This window comes from Photinus pyralis, unplaced genomic scaffold (genome assembly GCF_008802855.1).
Source record: "Photinus pyralis isolate 1611_PpyrPB1 unplaced genomic scaffold, Ppyr1.3 Ppyr1.4_LG1, whole genome shotgun sequence".
In the NCBI taxonomy this organism is placed as follows: domain Eukaryota; kingdom Metazoa; phylum Arthropoda; class Insecta; order Coleoptera; family Lampyridae; genus Photinus; species Photinus pyralis.
Genome location: NW_022170249.1, coordinates 61,851,072 through 61,870,644, shown reverse-complemented (window position 1 = coordinate 61,870,644; position 19,573 = coordinate 61,851,072). Strand labels below are relative to the sequence as shown.

General features: G+C 35.3%; 2 protein-coding genes across 4 annotated transcripts; one reads left to right on the top strand and one right to left on the bottom strand.

The window, feature by feature from the left end:
* The first annotated feature begins 16,066 nt into the window (after positions 1 to 16,066).
* Positions 16,067 to 17,736, top strand: LOC116160460 (putative nuclease HARBI1). 2 transcript variants are annotated; one of them, XM_031473654.1, is made up of 7 exons: positions 16,067 to 16,202; positions 16,262 to 16,442; positions 16,500 to 16,690; positions 16,745 to 16,895; positions 16,953 to 17,097; positions 17,142 to 17,414; positions 17,467 to 17,736. In XM_031473654.1, the coding sequence occupies exons 1-7, from the start codon at positions 16,153 to 16,155 to the stop codon at positions 17,574 to 17,576; spliced, it is 1,101 nt and encodes a 366-aa protein (XP_031329514.1). In that variant the 5' UTR covers positions 16,067 to 16,152; the 3' UTR covers positions 17,577 to 17,736. The 2 variants fall into 2 exon arrangements, with proteins under 2 accessions (XP_031329514.1, XP_031329513.1); XM_031473653.1 differs by having other exon boundaries at positions 16,187 to 16,442.
* Positions 17,572 to 19,541, bottom strand: LOC116160459. Of its 2 annotated transcripts, none has more exons than XM_031473651.1 (8): positions 19,026 to 19,541; positions 18,775 to 18,975; positions 18,608 to 18,716; positions 18,455 to 18,556; positions 18,162 to 18,322; positions 17,915 to 18,106; positions 17,805 to 17,856; positions 17,572 to 17,752 (listed from the first exon to the last, which is right to left on the bottom strand). In XM_031473651.1, the coding sequence occupies exons 1-8, from the start codon at positions 19,218 to 19,220 to the stop codon at positions 17,598 to 17,600; spliced, it is 1,167 nt and encodes a 388-aa protein (XP_031329511.1). In that variant the 5' UTR covers positions 19,221 to 19,541; the 3' UTR covers positions 17,572 to 17,597. The 2 variants fall into 2 exon arrangements, with proteins under 2 accessions (XP_031329511.1, XP_031329512.1); XM_031473652.1 differs by having other exon boundaries at positions 18,617 to 18,716.
* Positions 19,542 to 19,573: the final 32 nt, after the last annotated feature.

Sequence of the window (19,573 nt, the reverse complement as noted above, 5' to 3'; positions counted from 1 at the left end):
GTCGTTTTAGATTAACTATCGTCGCGATCGTTTATAATTTATAATTTTATATTGCTGCCTGTCTGTTCGTCTGTCTGTGTGCGCGATAACTTTGTTTAGAAACGTCCAGTCGCTTTGAAAATTGGTTATGTTCCTGAGGATAAAAGAAAGGTTGTGACCGTTTTTCAGGCACGTAGGAGACCAGATCAAAAAGTCGTAGCTCCAAAACTGCAAATACCTCCAACAAAAAGGTTTTTTTAAATAATACTTGTTAGATAGAACATATGAAGCTCCTTATCTTACCTTTTTACGGTTAAATTTCTCATCAAACCCAAATTATTGGAAATGACTACCTAATTGCACAAGAAGTAACCGATAAAAAACAATAAATGATTGCACATTCAGTAACTAAAGAAGGTATTCGTTGCTTGGTGCAAGTTTCTTGATAGGCATCTGAATTTTATGTAATAACAATGCGCAGGTAAAACTCCACTTTATTATCAGAATGGTCTACAATAAAAGGCGCATTTCCACGTTAGCAGTCTTTTTTGCGAAAAAAATAGCACAGGTAACCCAATTGATTTTTTAGTTTCGGGAAAATCCGCCCACATTTTGAAACAAAATGCACCCAGAACAACAAAGGACAGGAATGTCCTACTACAAAAAAATCCAATCTAAATTGCAAATAATGAAAACAAGTGTAAATTGTGCACAACTCTTGTGCAGATAAAGCACATTTTTTTAACCGAAATAGTTTTTGTTTTGACATCACCAATGGATATATTTCTTGCAGACATCTCAATCGCCCTTTGTGAGTACCCTCTTCCGACAATCCGATATCACGGTAAGAAGTCGAGGAGGGCTATGGTTGGTAGAAATTAATTCCTTTCGTTGAGACCATTCATTAGAGTGCCATGAAGGATAAAACTATCCAGTAAGAAAGGCACATTACATGGACGTTTCGTAACGTCACAACAGAGTGAAACAGCGAAATTTGATGGTCGTCTGACACACCATCAAGATATAGGCTACCTACTGCAAAAAATTCCAGAACTCTAGGACCATTCCCCTAGAAGTAGTTCAAAACGGTAGAAGTGGGTCCGGGCGGACGGACGGACAAAACGCAAACAATAGCACATTTTGCTCAAAAAGTGCACTATGTATATACACATTATGGCAACACGTAGCAAAAATGTGTCAAATGGTTACAAATTATAAAAAGTAAAAACACACATTAAAATCTATAAACATGGACATGCAAATATATAAGATTTTTGGACATAATAAATAAGGAACAATATATAGATCTTTTAAAATTTCAGAAAAATTCGTCCACAAATAAGAAAGTTAGCATTGCACATGTACAATTTATTCTTTGACACGTCACGTCATTTCAATTTCATTTTCTAAGCATTTGGTAGCCTTAGAATATGGAATTTATATTATGTACCTACATAATGGTAAAAGTGTAAAATTATGGTACCTACATGAAAAAAATTGATTTTTTATTATGACCTTTTAGTAATAAACGTAGAAATATTCCTTCCTTGGTGCAAGTCTCGACATCATAAGGACCCAAATATCGAACAAGTTAAAAAGTAATCGTAAACGATTTACATAAAGCGCATTTCCAATTTGTAAGATGCAACTTCTGTTAAAATCGTAAAAATCCGGCAACAATAATATGAAAGATAGCGTTGCACATAGGCAATCCATTTTTGACGTGCAACTTCAATTCTGTTTATAAGAAGAATTTCATTTCAATGCTTTTCTAAATAAAAAAGTTAGAACTGCGCATGCGCAAACCTAAATTTTGAAACTAATGTTAGATTTTCCTTTGTTCCAAGCGCCTATGTATCAAATTTAATTTAAATACTTCCATAAATAAAAAAGTTGACACTGTGCATGCGCAAAACCAAATTTTGAAGCTGGCGTTTGATTTTCCTTTATTCCAAGTGCCTATATATCAATTTTCGTTTAAATTATTCCATAAATAAAAAAATTGGCAGTGCGCATGCGCAAAACCAAATTTTGAAATTGGCGTTAGATTTTCATTTATTCCAAGTACCTATGTATCACATTTCATTCAAATACTTTTATAAAAAAAAAGTTTGCCATTCGGTTTATAAATGGTCGAGATGCGAAAATGGCACTGTGAATTTTGAATCGATTCGACTTAACTTTTGGCATTGCGTATTATATGGCTAAAGCTATACCCATATTGAATTTAATGCAATTCAGGTAATAACTAATGGAGATGTAAAAGCGATAGAACATCTCTAAACAAAGTTATCGTTCACACGGACAGACAAAGGAACAGACGGACAGACCAACAGACAGACGACAGACAGCAATACAAAATTATAAACGATATCTAGGATCGTTAATGAACGGCAAAAGTGTAAAATTATGGAACATGTAAAAAACGGTTTGTTGGTTTTTTTACAATAACATTTTTAGCGCTAAAAAGTAGAACTTAAGATAATCATATAGTAGCGATACAGCCGTAAGGGCAGACAGACAGATGGGCGGGCGGACAGACTGGCGAACAAAGTAGCCAGACATTTTTGTATTTTTACGAAAATGCGCTAAAAAAAGGTGGCCCGTAGTTTTATAACAACGTGCCTAATCAACAATTGTAAATTGTTAGATTACATTACATGCCAACAGTGTTGAATTACTACATATGAGGAAAATATTTGTTCTATAAGTCTATTTATTTGTGTCATGCATTTAATCACACCGCATTATCTATATTGATAATGTGAGGTAGGTAAATATAAATAAAAAAAATATCTTTAGAAATTGAGATTGTGTTTATTTACAATTTAAGAGTAACTACTTGATGCTGTTATACGAATATATAATTTTAATGTAAATATAAAATGGTGTTGGTATAAATTATCGCTAAAATTCCCCGATTGGCTGTATTGAATACTTTTATCAACACTGGTGGTGGTGCGTTTTCTTGAGGGGCATGTTGATTTTATTAATTTGCTCAGATCTCCTTTGTTTATAAAAATCTAATAAAAGGAAAAATTGTCCAACATTCACTCTACAATTGCCTATGCCTTCGAGTTTCGATTTTCACTTTACTACTGTGTGGTATTAAATTCTGTAATTACACGAAAGTTTGCAAAGCAATTTTTAGAAAAGCAGATAAAATTTTATAAAATTGGAGACACAGAGGCATGTGGTTAGTTAAGTAAAGTCTATTCCAAAATTTTGACCCCAATATCTTTACTGGATCCAAAGTTATGCGCTAAGAACGATTTGATTACTTTCGCATACAATAATTTTTTAAGGCCGAATGAAGCTACCTCGATTTTTTTACTTATTTTTTCCAGTATCACTTGTTGTCTCCACATCGTATGCGACTTGTTTTTTTCGAAAATTTGAATGATAATTTTCACTGCAGCAGAGCCTTAACTTACTAACATTAAGATAAAAAAAAATAATAATAATAAACCACAATAATATATACTTATAAAGATCAAACGCACGCTTTCCTCGTCAACGAACGTCATCTTTTAAAGCATAATCATAGATATTATACCTAATCAGTCGTAATAATGTACTTTTGTAACCAAAATGCATCAAACTGAAGCAGAAAATGACATGATTCTTGCTCAAGAGAACAACGGACCATAAAATATGTACTCTAACTGATATTTATTGCGTGAGACCAATTATAAATATGTACCTAATCATTGTCAAACTTTGGTATGCAATTAAGTCCATTTACCTTTACACTTATACAGGGAATTAATAAGGCTGAAATATTAACACGGTATCAGGTGGTAAAAGAATTGTAAAAACTGTTCCAGTTTGTCGCGTTTAATGTTGGTTGCCTACAGTAATCTATTCCATGCATAATACCAAGTATCATCATTCCATGCATTTGATTCATTTTTTTAAGTGTATGTATACAATTTCAGAAAAATTCCCTGTATGTTTACCTTTCAATATCATTAAAACTTCTGAACTCTGCCTTTCCAAATGAAAATTTAGTTTACATTATTAAGGACGTTAAAACCAATAGAAGTGTAATTCAAGAAATCCGCCGTCGATTAATTGAAATAAATACCGAGGTGTAGTAGTGTAATTTCTCAAACCCGCCACATAAACGGCCAACTAGCTCAGGGTAAATCACAAAATAAGAGCTTGAGAATCTTCTACAGCGGTAGTTCGTACTGGGTAAAATGATCTTCGGTATCTTCGTTGCACTTAAGGTTGAGCACCACTCAATTTCTACCTTACCTCTCTCCGTATGAAGTTGAGAAGATACGAGGGGATGAAAAAGAGTACAGGTCAATTTAAGTACCAAAATATATACTGGTTTATTCACGTATATCAAATCAAACTCGACGATGGTATAGAGTACACAAAAATAATCAAATATCGTAATCATAAGTTACGTCACACATAAAAATCTTAGTAACGTGACTTTACAATTGACAGATACCAGTTCTACAAAATTCTCATCAAGAATGATCGTTTAAATTAATTACTACTTGATCTTAACACAAGTTTCTACAAAAAAATTGACCCGAACACAAATGCGCACGTATAAGTCAAGTACAAGCAAAGCATAAAAATGTAACGCCTACCTTGATTAAAAAAGATGGTATCCAGGGAAGTGAGGTCGATTCCCGGATCCACAAAATCTGCAACAATACTTGTTCGACCAACCTCTCCAGAAGGAAGTGGTGGGCTAGCATAACGTTCGCGTGTAAAAGTTGACTATAACTACACAGACTTCGCAAAGATAATGAATACGTACAAATCAATTGTTGAGGATCGAATCCTGTTATCAAATTCTGCTCATGATCCGGGTGACGCACTTCATAATTCTTGTCAAGTGTTGGCACTCGCAGGTAAATGGTAAATTTAAGCCAAGGTTACCCCAAATTCGTATGTAAAAAGTATCGGAACCGGTCCTTTACACTAGTAATTACGATTCAAACGAGATTTTGAGACTTAAAATTAAAAACCCTAGAAGAAATCAAAGGTAACCCTCTTTGTTGATAACGTTAAAATATACAAAATATACATCCATCTTTAAAAAGAGAGAGATAATTTTAGATGAACGTGCAACAATCGTCGATGGAAAATCGCAGTAAATATCAGTTGGAACCTAATAGTCCATTGATATTAGCATAAATAGAAAAAAAAAATTATAAAGTTTTGAAATATTGAGATTATACGCACCAAAAGGAAACTTTTTAAAATCCAAAAAGTTCTTAAGTTAGAAGTGTGAGCTTCACCCCCAAAAACTACCCCTAACGAGCATTGCGGTGGTTTTTCTCGTTTTTCTCCGAAACCATTGGCCGCACAGAAAATTTAATTCCCACTAAAAATGTTCCTTATAAAATTTCCTATAAAAAAGGTTCTTATATTTATCTTGTTTTATTCAATGAATTTCGAGCAACGAGCGATCGAAGTTAGGGGTTGCTTTCAGTGCAGGTGGGTTATACCGAATTTTTGTTTATTTGACTTTACAAATCAAACATGATTTTAATTTAATGAATAAAAACACTTTTAGATGTTAAAATATTGTACGACTGTTACAAGGGCAACAAGGGTAGTATATTTTTAAAGTAATTTAACTGATATTTTGTTGTAAAATTGTCGCCATCTTTTTCTTTCAATAGATATAAAAAATATATGAAATTATATTTTTTTAAGTCCAACAGAGTAGCGACATTTTCTGAGATGAAAAAGTATCATAACATATATAGCCAGAGTTTTAAAAGGTGTCTTAAAATAGGGTTTTTTCAGGTACGCCACTGTGCGAGACTAGGAAGTAGTTGAAAACACTGGGACGTCACCATCTGCAATAGGCGATGCGTTTTCTCGTTAACAGTGCGATTACTGCGATTTTAGTATAGCGTTAAACGTTGTTTCACTTGCATGTGCGTTACTCATTTGTTCGTTCGTTACGTGACATATTAATGTTTTATAACAACTGTGTTACAGGTTAGTGCAATTTTAACAAAGACACATAATATTAGAATATAAAGGACAAATAATAGTTACGCTTTTGATAATAATATCATTTTCAATTTATAAACTGCACGTATGATACGCAATATGGCGTCAACAAGTCGTTGTGTTATTTGTGAAAAATCGTTATCTGAAGGTGAAACGGTGCAAGTCAAAAAAGGTCTGATGAATTTAGTTCGCGTCAGTAAGCTCAGAGAAGATGGCAAACATAAACATTTTGAAAGTGTAGAAGAAATCGTAGTACACCAATTGTGCAGGCGGGAGTATATTAAAGACCAGAATATTAAGAATTTCCTGAGAGAAAAGAAATCACTAGACCAAACAGGGAAGCAGCTTCTACGGTCTCATGAATTGTTTGATTTTAAAACTGTTTGTTTAATATGTGCTGAGAGCTGTGACATAATGAAGGAAAAGAAAAAACCTACAAATATACGTCGAAAAATTTTTGAAGTTCGTTCCTTAACCGTCAAAGATACCTTGCTTGAAAAAGCCGCGTTAAGAAATGACGTTTGGGGTCAGACAGTTACTTCTCGTATCCAAAGAGCTATATGTTTGGTAGCAGAAGAAGCTCGTTATCACCACGATTGCTATTCAAAATTTGCGTCCAATCCATCTACAACTAAAAAGAGGGGACGGTCGGAAGATGAGTGCTTAGCTTCTGCGTTCGAAAAATTGCGTAGCTTCATTGAAAATTCAGACGAATGCCAATTTTCAAGAATAGATTTTATTTATTCATGCTATAAGCGGCTGCGACACAACATCAGGATTTTTTGGAAAAGGAAAACAACAATATTTACAAACATTTAATAGAAAAACAGACCTTGACAATATCGTAGATGTTTTCAACAACGCAAAGTCAAGCCCTGAAGAAATTGACAAAGCCGGAGAAAGGTTTGTACTGGAACTGTACAAACTTCAACCATCCGAAGGTAGCCTTAGTGAGCAAAGGTACTCTTGTTTTAATAAGTTAGTTGGTAAGGCAAATAGCACAGTACTTTTGTCAAAATTACCTCCCACATCAGCTGCAGCGCAGCAACATTCCCGGCGAACGTACCTTCAAGTACAAATATGGCGGGAACAATCTTTAAAGCCCGACCTATGGGGCTGGAAGAAAATTAATAACACACTGTCGCCTATATATACGACAGAAGCGCCCGCCCCGGCTCAAATTTTATCGTTAATAACTTGCAACTGCAAACAAGGGTGTGTGAAAAGATGTAGCTGCATTAGGGCGGTCTTGAAATGTACAACTATGTGCGGAACCTGTCGTGGCCAAAGTTGTACGAATACCGAGTACATTATAGAGACTGTAGACGATGACATATAGATCAAACTTAGTGGAATAGGCCTACAGGGGAAACCACTTGAAAAAAAACGCACTGATTGCTCTACCTCATGGGTGGTGTGGAAATGAGCAGCAAAATTAAAATAGGTTCAAATATTTTAAGAACAGAAAAAAAAAATTACACAAAAAACATATTTTTGTCTATATTTTGCAGTATTATATCTGTCGCATGTATATTTAGAACATTAAACCACATTGGGGGACTACAACTCAGGAGGCGACCTGTGTTTGTTTCTACCCCTCTTTTCAATCGGTCATTGCTCGAAATGCATTGGCTGAAATAAAATAATGAAAAGAATCTTTTTTGTAGAAAATTTTATGAGCAACATTTTTAGTAAGAATAAAATTTTCTGTGCGACCAAGGGTTCTTGAGAAAAACGACAAAAACCACCGCGGTGCGTATTAGGGGTGGTTTTTGGGGGTGAAGCTCACCCTACTTAACTTAAGAACTCTTTTGATTTTAAAAGCTCTTCCCTTGTTGTATATAATCTGCAAATGGCAAAACTTTATAATTTTTTTTTCTATTCGGCTACTTTAGAACTAATATAAATGGACTATAAAGAAAATATACGTCAAGGAGATTAAATGCAAATGGCGTACTTACAAGAAGAATAACGTAACTATATCCTCCTACTGGAATGCAGGTTTGAAATTCCATTCACAAATTGATGCGAAATCCTCCAACTAACCGAATTTTATCGCCAAATATTAATACGTATGGGTGGCGGCAATAAACTCTCATGCGTTTTACTGTTTGATTAAAAATCAAGTGCGCTTTGTCACGGCTGACGAACGAAAGAGGAAAATGAATGTTAACCATCGAAAACGAAATTTCGCGCTAGAAATTGCGTGTTTAAAATTCCAAGGTTACAACAGTTACGAGGATCATTCAACAAGTAAATATACCGGGAACAATACTAATACTTTTAATGAAGAAAGTAAATCGTTACAAGTGGTACATTTCAATTAAGTTTTTTTAGATTGTGCAGTAGGTATGCATCATAAAAAAGTAATATTCAGTAAGAGGTTGATTGCAAAAGTTTTTTTGGTTTGGGCAGTACATCTAAATTTGCGGTTCTTTGGAAGGAGTTTTTGCCATTAATACTCATTAAATGAATAACAAATACGATCGAAGGGCTGTGTACAACGGCCTTATAATCAATTATCTCATTTCGCCGCTTGGGCGTCATACCGCGGTTTTCTTTGTGACAACAGTCGATATTTTCAAGAAAAAGACATTTTTGCAATGAGTAGCACGGGGGTAGTAACCAAATTGTGTCAAACGTGTTTTATGATGATCCTAAGAGAGAATTTGGCACATCACTTTTTGGTCACTTGACGCCACTAATAAAAGTCAAAATAACGTGGTCTGTTAGCTGGATTTTTCCTAGATTTTAGGTCGCTGTCTGAGAAATTGAAATCTGTTTTACGTTATGTGCAGAATAGATAGAAATTCGTTTAGTTTAGAATAAGTGATGTTTAATTAAAATTAAGAACGTACAGAAACCACATATTGGCGTAAAGTCAACATAAGCGACGCCTAACTGAACACGCTAATATTTTAGGTGAGAACTAAAGGAGGCGGTTGAAAGTTTTAAGTTTAATTTGCACCTCACCTGAAGTTTGTAACTTAACTATACCAAAATAATTCACAAACTATGTAAAATAATTATACCCGTGAGATTTCATACAATATCATCTAAAACCAATTCCACGGCAAAATTATTTTGCTAAACTATAATTACGTTTAACTTTGTACGAGGAACAACTTATCATATGTCTAACATTAATACAGTATACGCGCAATTGAATCTGTCAGTCCGTACGTGGTAACTATTTTGTTTTGAAATTGAACACAACCAAGCTCGTAATGAAATCAACCCTGTTCTCATATCGCAGTGTTGAATCATGATGTATGTTTCGTTTGTGGGAAACTCGCGTAATTAGTAATTACGAATACCGTATTCCGCCCTATCTGTAACTAAACAGTACGCAGGCGGTGCGAAACCGAAATTTTACCGTATTACACGAACGCAAACAAATTTAGAGAAGGGTCGCGAATTCATTTCGTATATCTAGAACAATTTTATCAGTTGTCAATCGAGAGAGGAACATTTTAAAAATAGTTCGAAATCGCAAATAAATTTAATTTGTTAAGAGAGAGCGTTTTCTTTTTTTTGGAAAAACTGCACCGACGTGCGGCTTATTTTTTGTAGAAACAACACGTAAGTACAAACAAATAAATGCTAAATAATGCTTGAATGCTTTTATCTGTTCTTTGCCCGCAGCATTCCGCATCGTTCTCTTTCATCATTGCAGCACAGATGTAAATTAAACACGTAACAGGAGCAACACACATATCCCTTATTGCTCATTGAAATTTATTCGTCGGCGTTTGAGAATAAATTAGCCGGTAGTATGTGTCCTTTCATTTTATTCATATGCAAATTAAAGCTGTTTATAATAATCGTCGAGTTTATTTTATGACAGTACGTTTTTATCCGTCTTGAAAAAGTTGGGATTTTACGGTAATTCCTATAAGGGAAAAATCTAATTGAATTTAATCATAACATCCTTATTTCGATCGCGTGGGCATGGGGACAATGCTTACCAGTTCCCACAATTTTGCAGTTGTTCAAAATAGCGACAAAGAAGAAAATTTAATTCCGATGCACCAATTCACGGCTTGGGTGAGCGTCTTTTTACAATATTTGAATTTTGAGATATGTATATTTTATATGCTGATATGCTAGAAGAGATGAGCACACAAAGTCATTTTAAAGACGGCAAAGTTGTAACCGGGTTACCACTTTTGAAAATGGGTCAAAGTAGAGGTTTTCCAAATATTTAGAGATATCAGGGAAATGTCGGGTTTTAGGATTAAATTGAAAATCCATCATCCTTAATCAAGAAGCGAGATAGATTATTATGGCCAGATATTTCCGAGTTCTTTAGATCTGTTACACAGTTTAGTGAGTTCAGTTTAACTAAAGTGTCGTAAATGGGGGAGGGAAATCAATCCATAATTAACGATGGGGATCAAGTTAATGAGCTGGTCTGTGTGTATTGGTCGTTGCATCACTATCTGGGACGTGGTCTGGAGGATATACAAAATGGGAAAATTTCAAGTTTGGGGATTTCTTGAAATATTGGGAAGGAGATCCGATATAATAATAATAGTATATCATAACGGGTAGTTGAGTTGGCGCTACAATGGAAGTTCCTGTCTCGACACAGGGAACTCGTGGCGGTTGTTCTCCACTTGATAATGGTTATCCGCAGCAGGCAAAATCCTCAATACGATAACAGGCCAGATCAGAGACGATAAATCGACAGGTGACAATAGGACAGTACGACAATCAAATGCCCACAGAAAGTAGACGTAAAAAGAAAGAAACTAGAATAGATTCGACCATTACAATAAGTTTTACATATTTAATAATTACCTCGAAGATGTTTCGAGCTTCCCAAATAAACCAAATGGTTTGTACGATTTTTTATTTCCGCCGAAGCGTTGTTGTTCAATACCTTACTCCAAAATACTTCAATAACTTAGGTAAGAACTTAATCAACAGTGCACTCATATAATCCTCAAAAATTAAGATTTGCAATGACTTCTTAGAGTGGCTACTGCAATCGTACCATGCTCACACGAAGCTAATAGAAGACAGAATGGCCGAAACCAGGAAATGTACAAGAAGAAAATCAAGTTCCACAATGTGACAGAAAGAGAAGAAAATATCAGAAATAGGTCAATAGGTCAAGTACAAACAATAAATACGTAAACAAGACTATAGGCAACACATAAGACATACGTACAAATAGAAAACAAATTCAGGGATAATTTTTAATATGTTACAAAGAGCTGTTGGAATATCTGCTCCTCCTCCTTTCCTTGATTTTTAATTTTGTATTTCTTAACAAACCCTCTCTATTTATTCTTTAATGGTCCAAAAACTGTGACATCGAATATGTGAATAGCATTGGGAAAGAGAGCCACTAATATTACGTCGTTTTCCACACAATATTTACTTAGGTGCAGCGTCGGATGAGAGGCGTGGCCGTCAACGTAAACAATTAAAAAAGTTATCTTTGACTCCTTTACAAAAAGCACAAAAACATTTGTAAAATACTCGTAGAAGCAAGCTGAGGTCGCTCAACCGTCCCCAGCCTTCTGGTGCTCCTTTTGCTAGTGAACTTGGAATTCTTTCATATTTATCATTTGTTAACGGCGGTGCAAATCTTCCAGCAGCATTGACGGTGAAGCGCGTTGTGACATTTTCTTTATCTGATGCAGTGCGTTTCATCATAAATACGTTTCCCTCGAGGTCCTAACATAATGCCCGTTTTTGGCGCTACACAAAAACACGTCTAGACCATGTTAAACACTCTATCAGCCTCTTTGAAAACATCCAACTTTTTCGCCGAGAGCTTGCGAAACTTCCTCGAACCATTGTCTATTCTTCTCGGTCACCGCACCCTTTCCTTTATGTAAATATTTTGCCTTCATTTGCAACAGTTCCTTATGCCTTTTTAAAAAAGAATAATACCACGTTTTCCCAGGACGATAATTAAGAAATGGAGTTTTCAATTTTAATTTGTTCACTAATTTTTTAATTGAACTGAGAAGACCGTTGGAAATCCCATTTTTGCGCAGTCTAATAACCAAGACACTAATTTTCCTTCGATTTCTTTGCCCAAGAATGAATCGAAGCCACATTTTCCTGTAGATGGCTTGGGAGAAATTCCAATTTGGCAATGTCTTGGAACGCTAAATTTCTTATGGGCTGTCGAAACTGGCATTGCTTCCGTTATGACCTTTAACACTAGCTGTACTTTCATGGGCGAATATTGAAATTTACTCATTTTCGTAATTTTTCCGAATTGGGACATTATTCTCAACAATAAAAAACATAAATTAAGGATATTACAGGTATGGCCATAAGTCAAATTTGCACTATCACTAATGGTCATACACGTGGCTTTAAGTAAGGATTTGACCACGTGTTATTGGACATTCGTGTTTTAAAGTAAAGAACGATAAAAATAACTGTACAAGTACACATACCATAAAAATGATGGAGAATAGGACACTTAATATATCTCGTAATATAAGCAGGATAATGTTTGGGAGATCCTGCTTCCAAAGTGTTGCTGAGAGGGAAGTTGCCCACAAAATTTCAAAAATTCGTCACTCTTGCTGACCTGAAATTTGAGGCAAGAGGCTAGCACCACTAGCAGAATGAGATTTGAGTGATCCTGTTTCCCTCACCTTACGAAAAGTCGGTTATTTCAATTTACACATTACACATCAAATAGGTCGAATGACGAGAACTTTAACTTTGAACTTAAAATGGAAGTGCTCTACAATTTCTCACATTTGAATCATACTATATTGGAATTCACAAACAACGGTATTAAATCATTGATTTTAATTACCTGAGTGTGTCCTGACTTACCTTAGCTTTGTTGACCAGGTATCAAATTTGCCTAATCTACTTCGCAGCACTAGTTATTTATTACTTGTGCCTGTATTACTAAAGTCACAAGTAACCGAATGATGGAAGGCACCTAAATCCGCAGCCAAAACGAAAGAGAGGATGGCAGGGCGGACGTCCTCGAATCACTCAAAGAAAGGATCCAAACGTAACAAGCTATAGGCCAAAGAAAAAATCTATCTGTGATAAATCTAGTAATAAATCTGTGATAAAAGAACAACTGTGATAAGTACTATAGTTATTTACTTTTCGTTAATATTTGTGTACAATTTAATATAAATAATATGGATAACTACATGTTAATTTATGTATTTGTATTTAGATTTATCATATATCCATTGCATAAATCACTATTAATCTGTAACAAAAATGGATAATGAATGCATTTTACAATGGAACTGTCGTGGGATAAAATTAAAATATGGTGAGTTGCAAGATATTATATCCACGCACACGCCAGCAGTCTTCTGCATACATGAAAGTCACTTGAGACCTGGGGAAACCTACACATTTAAAGTGTTTCCAGAAGAATTTTCAGCCACGCGGGCCCAGAGCGTGCGGTGGTGTCCTAACATTAGTCAGGAATAATTTGCCGTGCAAAGAAATACCAACTACAAGTGATATCCAGATTCTCACGGTACACGTCTCCCTAAAAAACAAAATGTCAATTGTGAATGTTTACTTACCTGACCAGCTGTGGAGCAAAGAGACTCTTCTGGAACACATAAAAACCGTGCCTAAACCAAGCATTATTTGTGGTGACTTCAATGTCCATAACACAATGTGGGGCTCGGACTCCACTACACGTAAAGGAAAGGAAAGGCTCTGGAAAGCATTATCACAGATCAGTCTTATGTAATTTTAAACAACGGTTCCCCTACTTACATGAACGCTGACACGGGCAAATTCAGTCATATAGACCTAACAATGGCATCCCACACTGTGGCTCCCATGGCGCGCTGGGAAGTTATACAGGATCTTCACCATAGCGATCACTTCCTAATTAAGATAGTACTGGAAAATGCAAAGATAGGATTTTATAAGTTTACATCCTCTACCCTTACGATCAGCTATCATCACTGGTCCCGCGTAATCAACTGCACAATTCAAGAAAGGAAACTGAAGTTCAGTTCTAACAGATGGCAACTGTCCCATGATGGGTTGTACGTGTTGTGATCGGAACCTAAAGCATTTTACACACCTGTGAACAATTAACTTGGATAAATTTTTGCCATTAAGAGGCCAATAATTCTGTCTAATGTTGGCAAGTAATAACTGAGGTCCTGCATGGCATAGCTCTTTATGTTTCGATTCAAAAATCATATTCGTTAATTTATGTTTGCTACAGAGCAGTATGGGGTGTTTAACATCATAAGTATAAGGAGAATTATCAAGCCTCCCCCCGACTCGTAGGATATTGTCGGAGTCTATGAATGGAGAAAGACATAATAATCTAGTTCTAAATCCATACAAGACCCTGTATTTTTACACATCACTCCACTTCGAAGGTTGACTCGACCCTGGTTGCTGTCAAAAATTGCATCATAGTCAGTTAATGTGACTGTGTAAGTAGCTTGTACTACAACGTATGACCAATCGCCAAACGAGTCTTTATAATTTGCACCAGAACATGATCCACCGTTCGATATGGTGCCTGCAAGTGTGCTTGTGAACGATACACTCCCGTTCAATTTTAGATTATCCACTATGTCGCCTACAGCATTAGTATACCTCCTAGTTCTATGCATAACTTCGCAGTCAGATGCAGTTGTTTCTAGAATATACTGATGTAAACCTCCAGACATTGCGCTCATTCCACTAGCGGCCCCACAATGGGACACTAATCTCAAAACGTGAACCTTACATTGTGTCACGTGAATAGGATAGGATTCCGCCAGTTGTAAGAGCTGTATATCTTGACTAAACTCCTCCTTTTTTGATACAGTGTCTTCCGCACATTGATCAACAGATTCTAGACTGATGGTGGTAATGTTGATCTGAAACGAAGTGCAATCATATCCTATGACGGCCCCTTGATTAGTTCCAATCAAAGGCATTAGTAACAACCAAATAGACAAAAAGATCATTTTTAAAACAATATTATTTTCCTGTAGTATTTGCACTATTTTATTGATGTATTGTGTTGTAAGATTATCATATATGCAAAACTTGTATGGTACATATATCTATATAAAAGACGGATCCAATAAATCTATACTTAAGTGTTCGTTTAAGGCCTTTATATCTATGACTGAGTTATTCAAACCTCAATCAAGGGCATGAATATTTAATAGAAGCAGATGTATTTGGTTTCAATAAGGTGTTGCTTGGTTTCGGAGGTAATGGAGGATATAGACAAGTGAGGTGCTTTGGAGCACTAGGTGCAGGTCTGGTTACAATAGTTTCTTTAAGAAGGGTTTCAGAAACATCATAACCATCATTCTCACTCTTAAGTTGGATGATGTCTTCAGAGTTAGGGTTCTCTTTCTTCTTTTTTGTTAGAAGGTAAGTGGTGAGACTGTCCCAAAAAGCCCCTAGCAATGCGTAGCTTAAACCATATACCATATACAGAGCCCTTCCATGTAGTAAAGTATCCAACAGAAATTTGCATACTCTGACAATTAAGAAGAGGCCTAATAGACCCGATGTAAATTGTCCTAAGATGGATAACCACCCCCACAACTTATCGAGTACGCTTTGTGTAAGGTCTGATAGAGTACCTGGGTCCATCAGGTCATAGATACTCAGATCTTGAGATTCGATGTCTGCGTGTTGCATAACTCGTGTAATGTAATTTGTAATAGCTTCTCTTTCATATGGATGCATGAGTCTTTGTCCCAGTCTTGACAATTCATTGGTATCATATATCCCACTATCAGCTAGTGATGATAATTGTGAAAACGTCCATTCTTTAGGTTTTTGTGGTCGTAATATCTCAGGTTGTTTTACGGCGTGGTTTTGCGGACCACACTGTTCCAATTTTATACTGAGGTCCAGTTATAGGGCTGCAGTCTATCTCAGTCCCATATTTCTGCAATAACCGAGATCTTGGTGTCAGGTAATCAGCTTAAGTCTGGTGACCATTGTTTAGCAAACAATATTGGCTACAAAACAATTATTGTCTACTAATCAACTTCTTCTTACATTGGTAGTCTGGTGGCCACTGCATTTCAATTATCTAAACAATAATTGAATATGTAACCAACTTTCCAAACAAGTCCTTTTTACACTTGTTGTACTGTAAACAACATTGATTATTGTTTTTATTGGGAAATCTGCGTATTAAATTTTATATACTTAGTGTGATTGGGTGGTTAATTCGAAATGGCAGATTTTATGCTATTAATTTTTAATGTTATCAACAATGAAGAAAGGTACGTATGAATATGAATATTTACATACATGCATTTTACACTATAGTGTTGCGATTTAGGATTAGAATGAATTTAAACAGAAGACAACTTCGTGATATGAGTGATCCATTTTCGCTTACTGAAGAAACCTTCAAAGGAATTTATAGATTGTCCCGGCAGCTGACTCGTGATTTGATGACAGACTTATCACCCTTTCTGCAGGATAATGAAAGAGTTTTGGGCATTCCTAAACATTTAAAAGTATGTTCTAAATAATCGGATTATGTACATTCTTGTACCGTCCTATAAATGTTGTAGATTTTGGCCACATTAAATTTTTTGGCTCAAGGGTCTTATCAGAAGGCTGTTGGACAGGACTTCTTCTGTCCAATGAGCCAAAAGTCTGTAAGTCGATGTGTAGAGGAAGTAACAGGTGCTTTAGTTGAACATTTTCCACATTTTGTGCATTTTCCTTCAACAGCAGCTGAAAAAACGCAAGAAAAACAATTGTAAGCGTTAATTTTAATTAGGTACATTTTTGGTTAAGTGAAATCTACTTGCAGATTTATGACCGTGCCGCATGGATTTCCAGGAATCATTGGAGCGGTTGACTGTACCCATGTTGCTATAATATCTCCCCCAGTTGAAGATCCTCAATATCCTGCCATAGTGTTTTTGAATAGAAAGGGATATTACAGCATTAATGTACAAATAGTAAGAAACTTTCTTAGCATTAGTCCATTTTTTTTACATAGTCCAATCCATTTTCAGATTTGTAATGCACGTTTAAAAATTCTGGCAATCAATGCAAGATTCCCGGGATCCGTTCATGATGCTGGCATTTGGACAACAAGTATTGTTAAGAACCTTTTGCATACTTCTTATGAGAATGGAGATTCATCGTCATGGTTGATAGGTAAGTGAGGATGTCTAAGAATTAATACAAAATCATTTTGTTAGGAGATGCTGGTTATCCTTTAGAACCATGGCTCATGACTCCTGTCTCAGGTCACAACCTAACTGAGCCAGAAAGGCGGTATAATGTAGCACATAAAAGTATTCGAAATGTAATCGAACGGCTAAATGGTGTTCTGAAGACACGCTTTAGGTGCTTATCAAAGCATAGAGTATTACATTACAATCCAGCGAAATGTGCCAAACTTATATATGCATGTGCTATACTCCATAACATGTGCATACATAATGGTGAGATTGATATCGATATTGATCATAGTAAGTAGCTAATTTTAATTAAGTGAAATGAACACAGCTTTATTTCGTGTAGATGATGAAGAGGACAATAATGATGAACCTCGAAATGCAGAGAATGATCATAATAATTTACGTGAGGGAAGAATCATTCGAAACAGAATTATTCGAGATTATTTTCAATAGTATAATTCTCAAAATTTTGCCTTACATAATAGATAGCAGTCTCTTTACTGCTGCCAGAAACTCCTCTAAGGATTGTAATAAAATGTGCAATGTTAATGTCATTCTTTTGTTGTTTTTGATGTATTCCTCTACAGTTCTTAATACATTCTTACTCAACCGATTTCTTCTACTTCTTTCTAAAATGTGAAATTACAATTGACTATATCTAGATATATATTTGCAACCTACTTTTTTGTTTTGGTCTGTTTTCCAGTGATTTAGAAATTTTTTTAAAAATTACCTGTAGATGCATTGCAGTTATGAATAAATAAAATTTTAATTAGTTAATTTTAGCTTACTGTGCTTCGTTTACTATTGCATAATTCAGGAACATCCATACCACTGATTACAAGTTTAGTAATGATGTTTAAGAGCCAATTTTCAATTTCATTTAACTGTATATCAATAGGCATCCCACCACCTGTTTGTAACCGATGTACATACAACTCTCTGGCTTTTCTCTTTGTTCTCGAGGTCCATTCCGTAAAACTCTATAGAAAATTGAATACTTAAATATATCCTGAAAATAAAGAAAGGTAACTACACCTTTTTCCACTCCTCTACACTTTTGGTTGCCCCCTTTGAGTTATTAAGAATATTACATAACTTGGCAAATTCCTCAGTTGGTATCTCTGTTAGGCACTTAAATTTTTCTAACTGTTTTAAATAAATTTTAAATTGTTCAACAGTTATTTTTGTTTTTCTTTCTAAAATATATATTTATCAAAAGTTGTGTGTACAAAAAACAGTATACAATATGTAAATAAAAATTAAATTAATGACCAATCAATTTTAAGTATGTGCCTTTTTTTCAAAAATATCGCAAAATCTGTGGATACCTCGGGCAATTTCCTGTAGGGCAGAAGCAACCGCCAGAAGACCATCCCTTTGCTCAGCTTGTCCATGCGCGTAAGCATTGAGTAAGGGGTGTTTCATTGAACCTTAAAAAGTAATATATTGAATTATCATATTCGGAAACATTTATTTCTTACTCTTTGTGGTCTTTGGGGTAGCTCTTTTTATGTTCCCCTGAACCTTAGGAGTAGAGGATGGATCATCAACATCCTCAAAATCATCATCACACATTTCAATATGGGTTTCCTACAAGTATTGGGTTTAAAATATTAAAAGAATGTACCACATTTATGTATATAAATACCTGGTGCCCTGTCAGAGTTATTACTACATCGTCATCTGCATTAATCGGTGCTTCGGTGTCTTCAACACCTAGTTCTTGTACCGATGTAATTCCTGACACAGCCACAACACCTGTAGCTTCCAGATATCTTTTTTCCACTTCAGAGAGTAATTTTCCTTCTCGAGCTCTTTTTTTGACAAGAGACTTCCATTCAGTAAAAACCTACACAGTTATTAAGAAATAAGTTTAAAGCTATAACCAAACCGACTGACCTTTTTCCAGCCTTCCACCGTTCTTACAGGTCCACTCCCACAAGAATTTAATTCATCAACGAGAGACGTCCAAAGTTCTTGTAGGATTTCAGGGTTCATACCTGGCTTTAACCTGCCAGTCACGAATAATTTATTATTTTCCAAAGTGCGCACATAAATTTCAAACTGTTCTTTTGTTGTTCGTTTCTTAGCCATTTTAATACCTATTTTCAGAACTAATTATGTGATTTGGTTAATTTGATATATAAACGTAGATATATGGATAAATTGCATGTACTTTTGTGCCTATAAATCTGTAGCGTACTTTAAAGGTTATGTATTACACTCTACTAGAACTACAAAGGAGCATTTGGACTAAAAACAGCTAACTTCATACCATTATCATAATCAATAATCCATTCGATTTCAATATTGAAAATACGTTTACAATGTGGGATTCAGACTACCAAATTTAATCAATATTGTTAACTTCAAAGTTTTAATCTTACTTAGTAACTAATATTGTTTGCTAAACAATGGTCACCAGACTTAAGCTGAATACCTGTTTG

What these genes read in the sequence shown, in the direction of transcription:
- LOC116160460 (XM_031473653.1), top strand. Translation starts at nt 16,209, where the DNA reads ATGAATATGAATATTTACATACATGCATTTTACACTATAGTGTTGCGA. An exon ending in GCATTCCTAAACATTTAAAA is followed by an intron (nt 16,443 to 16,499) that starts GTATGTTCTAAA and finishes TAAATGTTGTAG; the next exon opens with ATTTTGGCCACATTAAATTT. An exon ending in ACAGCATTAATGTACAAATA is followed by an intron (nt 16,896 to 16,952) that starts GTAAGAAACTTT and finishes ATCCATTTTCAG; the next exon opens with ATTTGTAATGCACGTTTAAA.
- LOC116160459 (XM_031473651.1), bottom strand. Translation starts at nt 19,220, where the DNA reads ATGGCTAAGAAACGAACAACAAAAGAACAGTTTGAAATTTATGTGCGC. An exon ending in CGGTGGAAGGCTGGAAAAAG is followed by an intron (nt 18,976 to 19,025) that starts GTCAGTCGGTTT and finishes ATAACTGTGTAG; the next exon opens with GTTTTTACTGAATGGAAGTC. An exon ending in GTGTAGAGGAGTGGAAAAAG is followed by an intron (nt 18,107 to 18,161) that starts GTGTAGTTACCT and finishes AATTTTCTATAG; the next exon opens with AGTTTTACGGAATGGACCTC.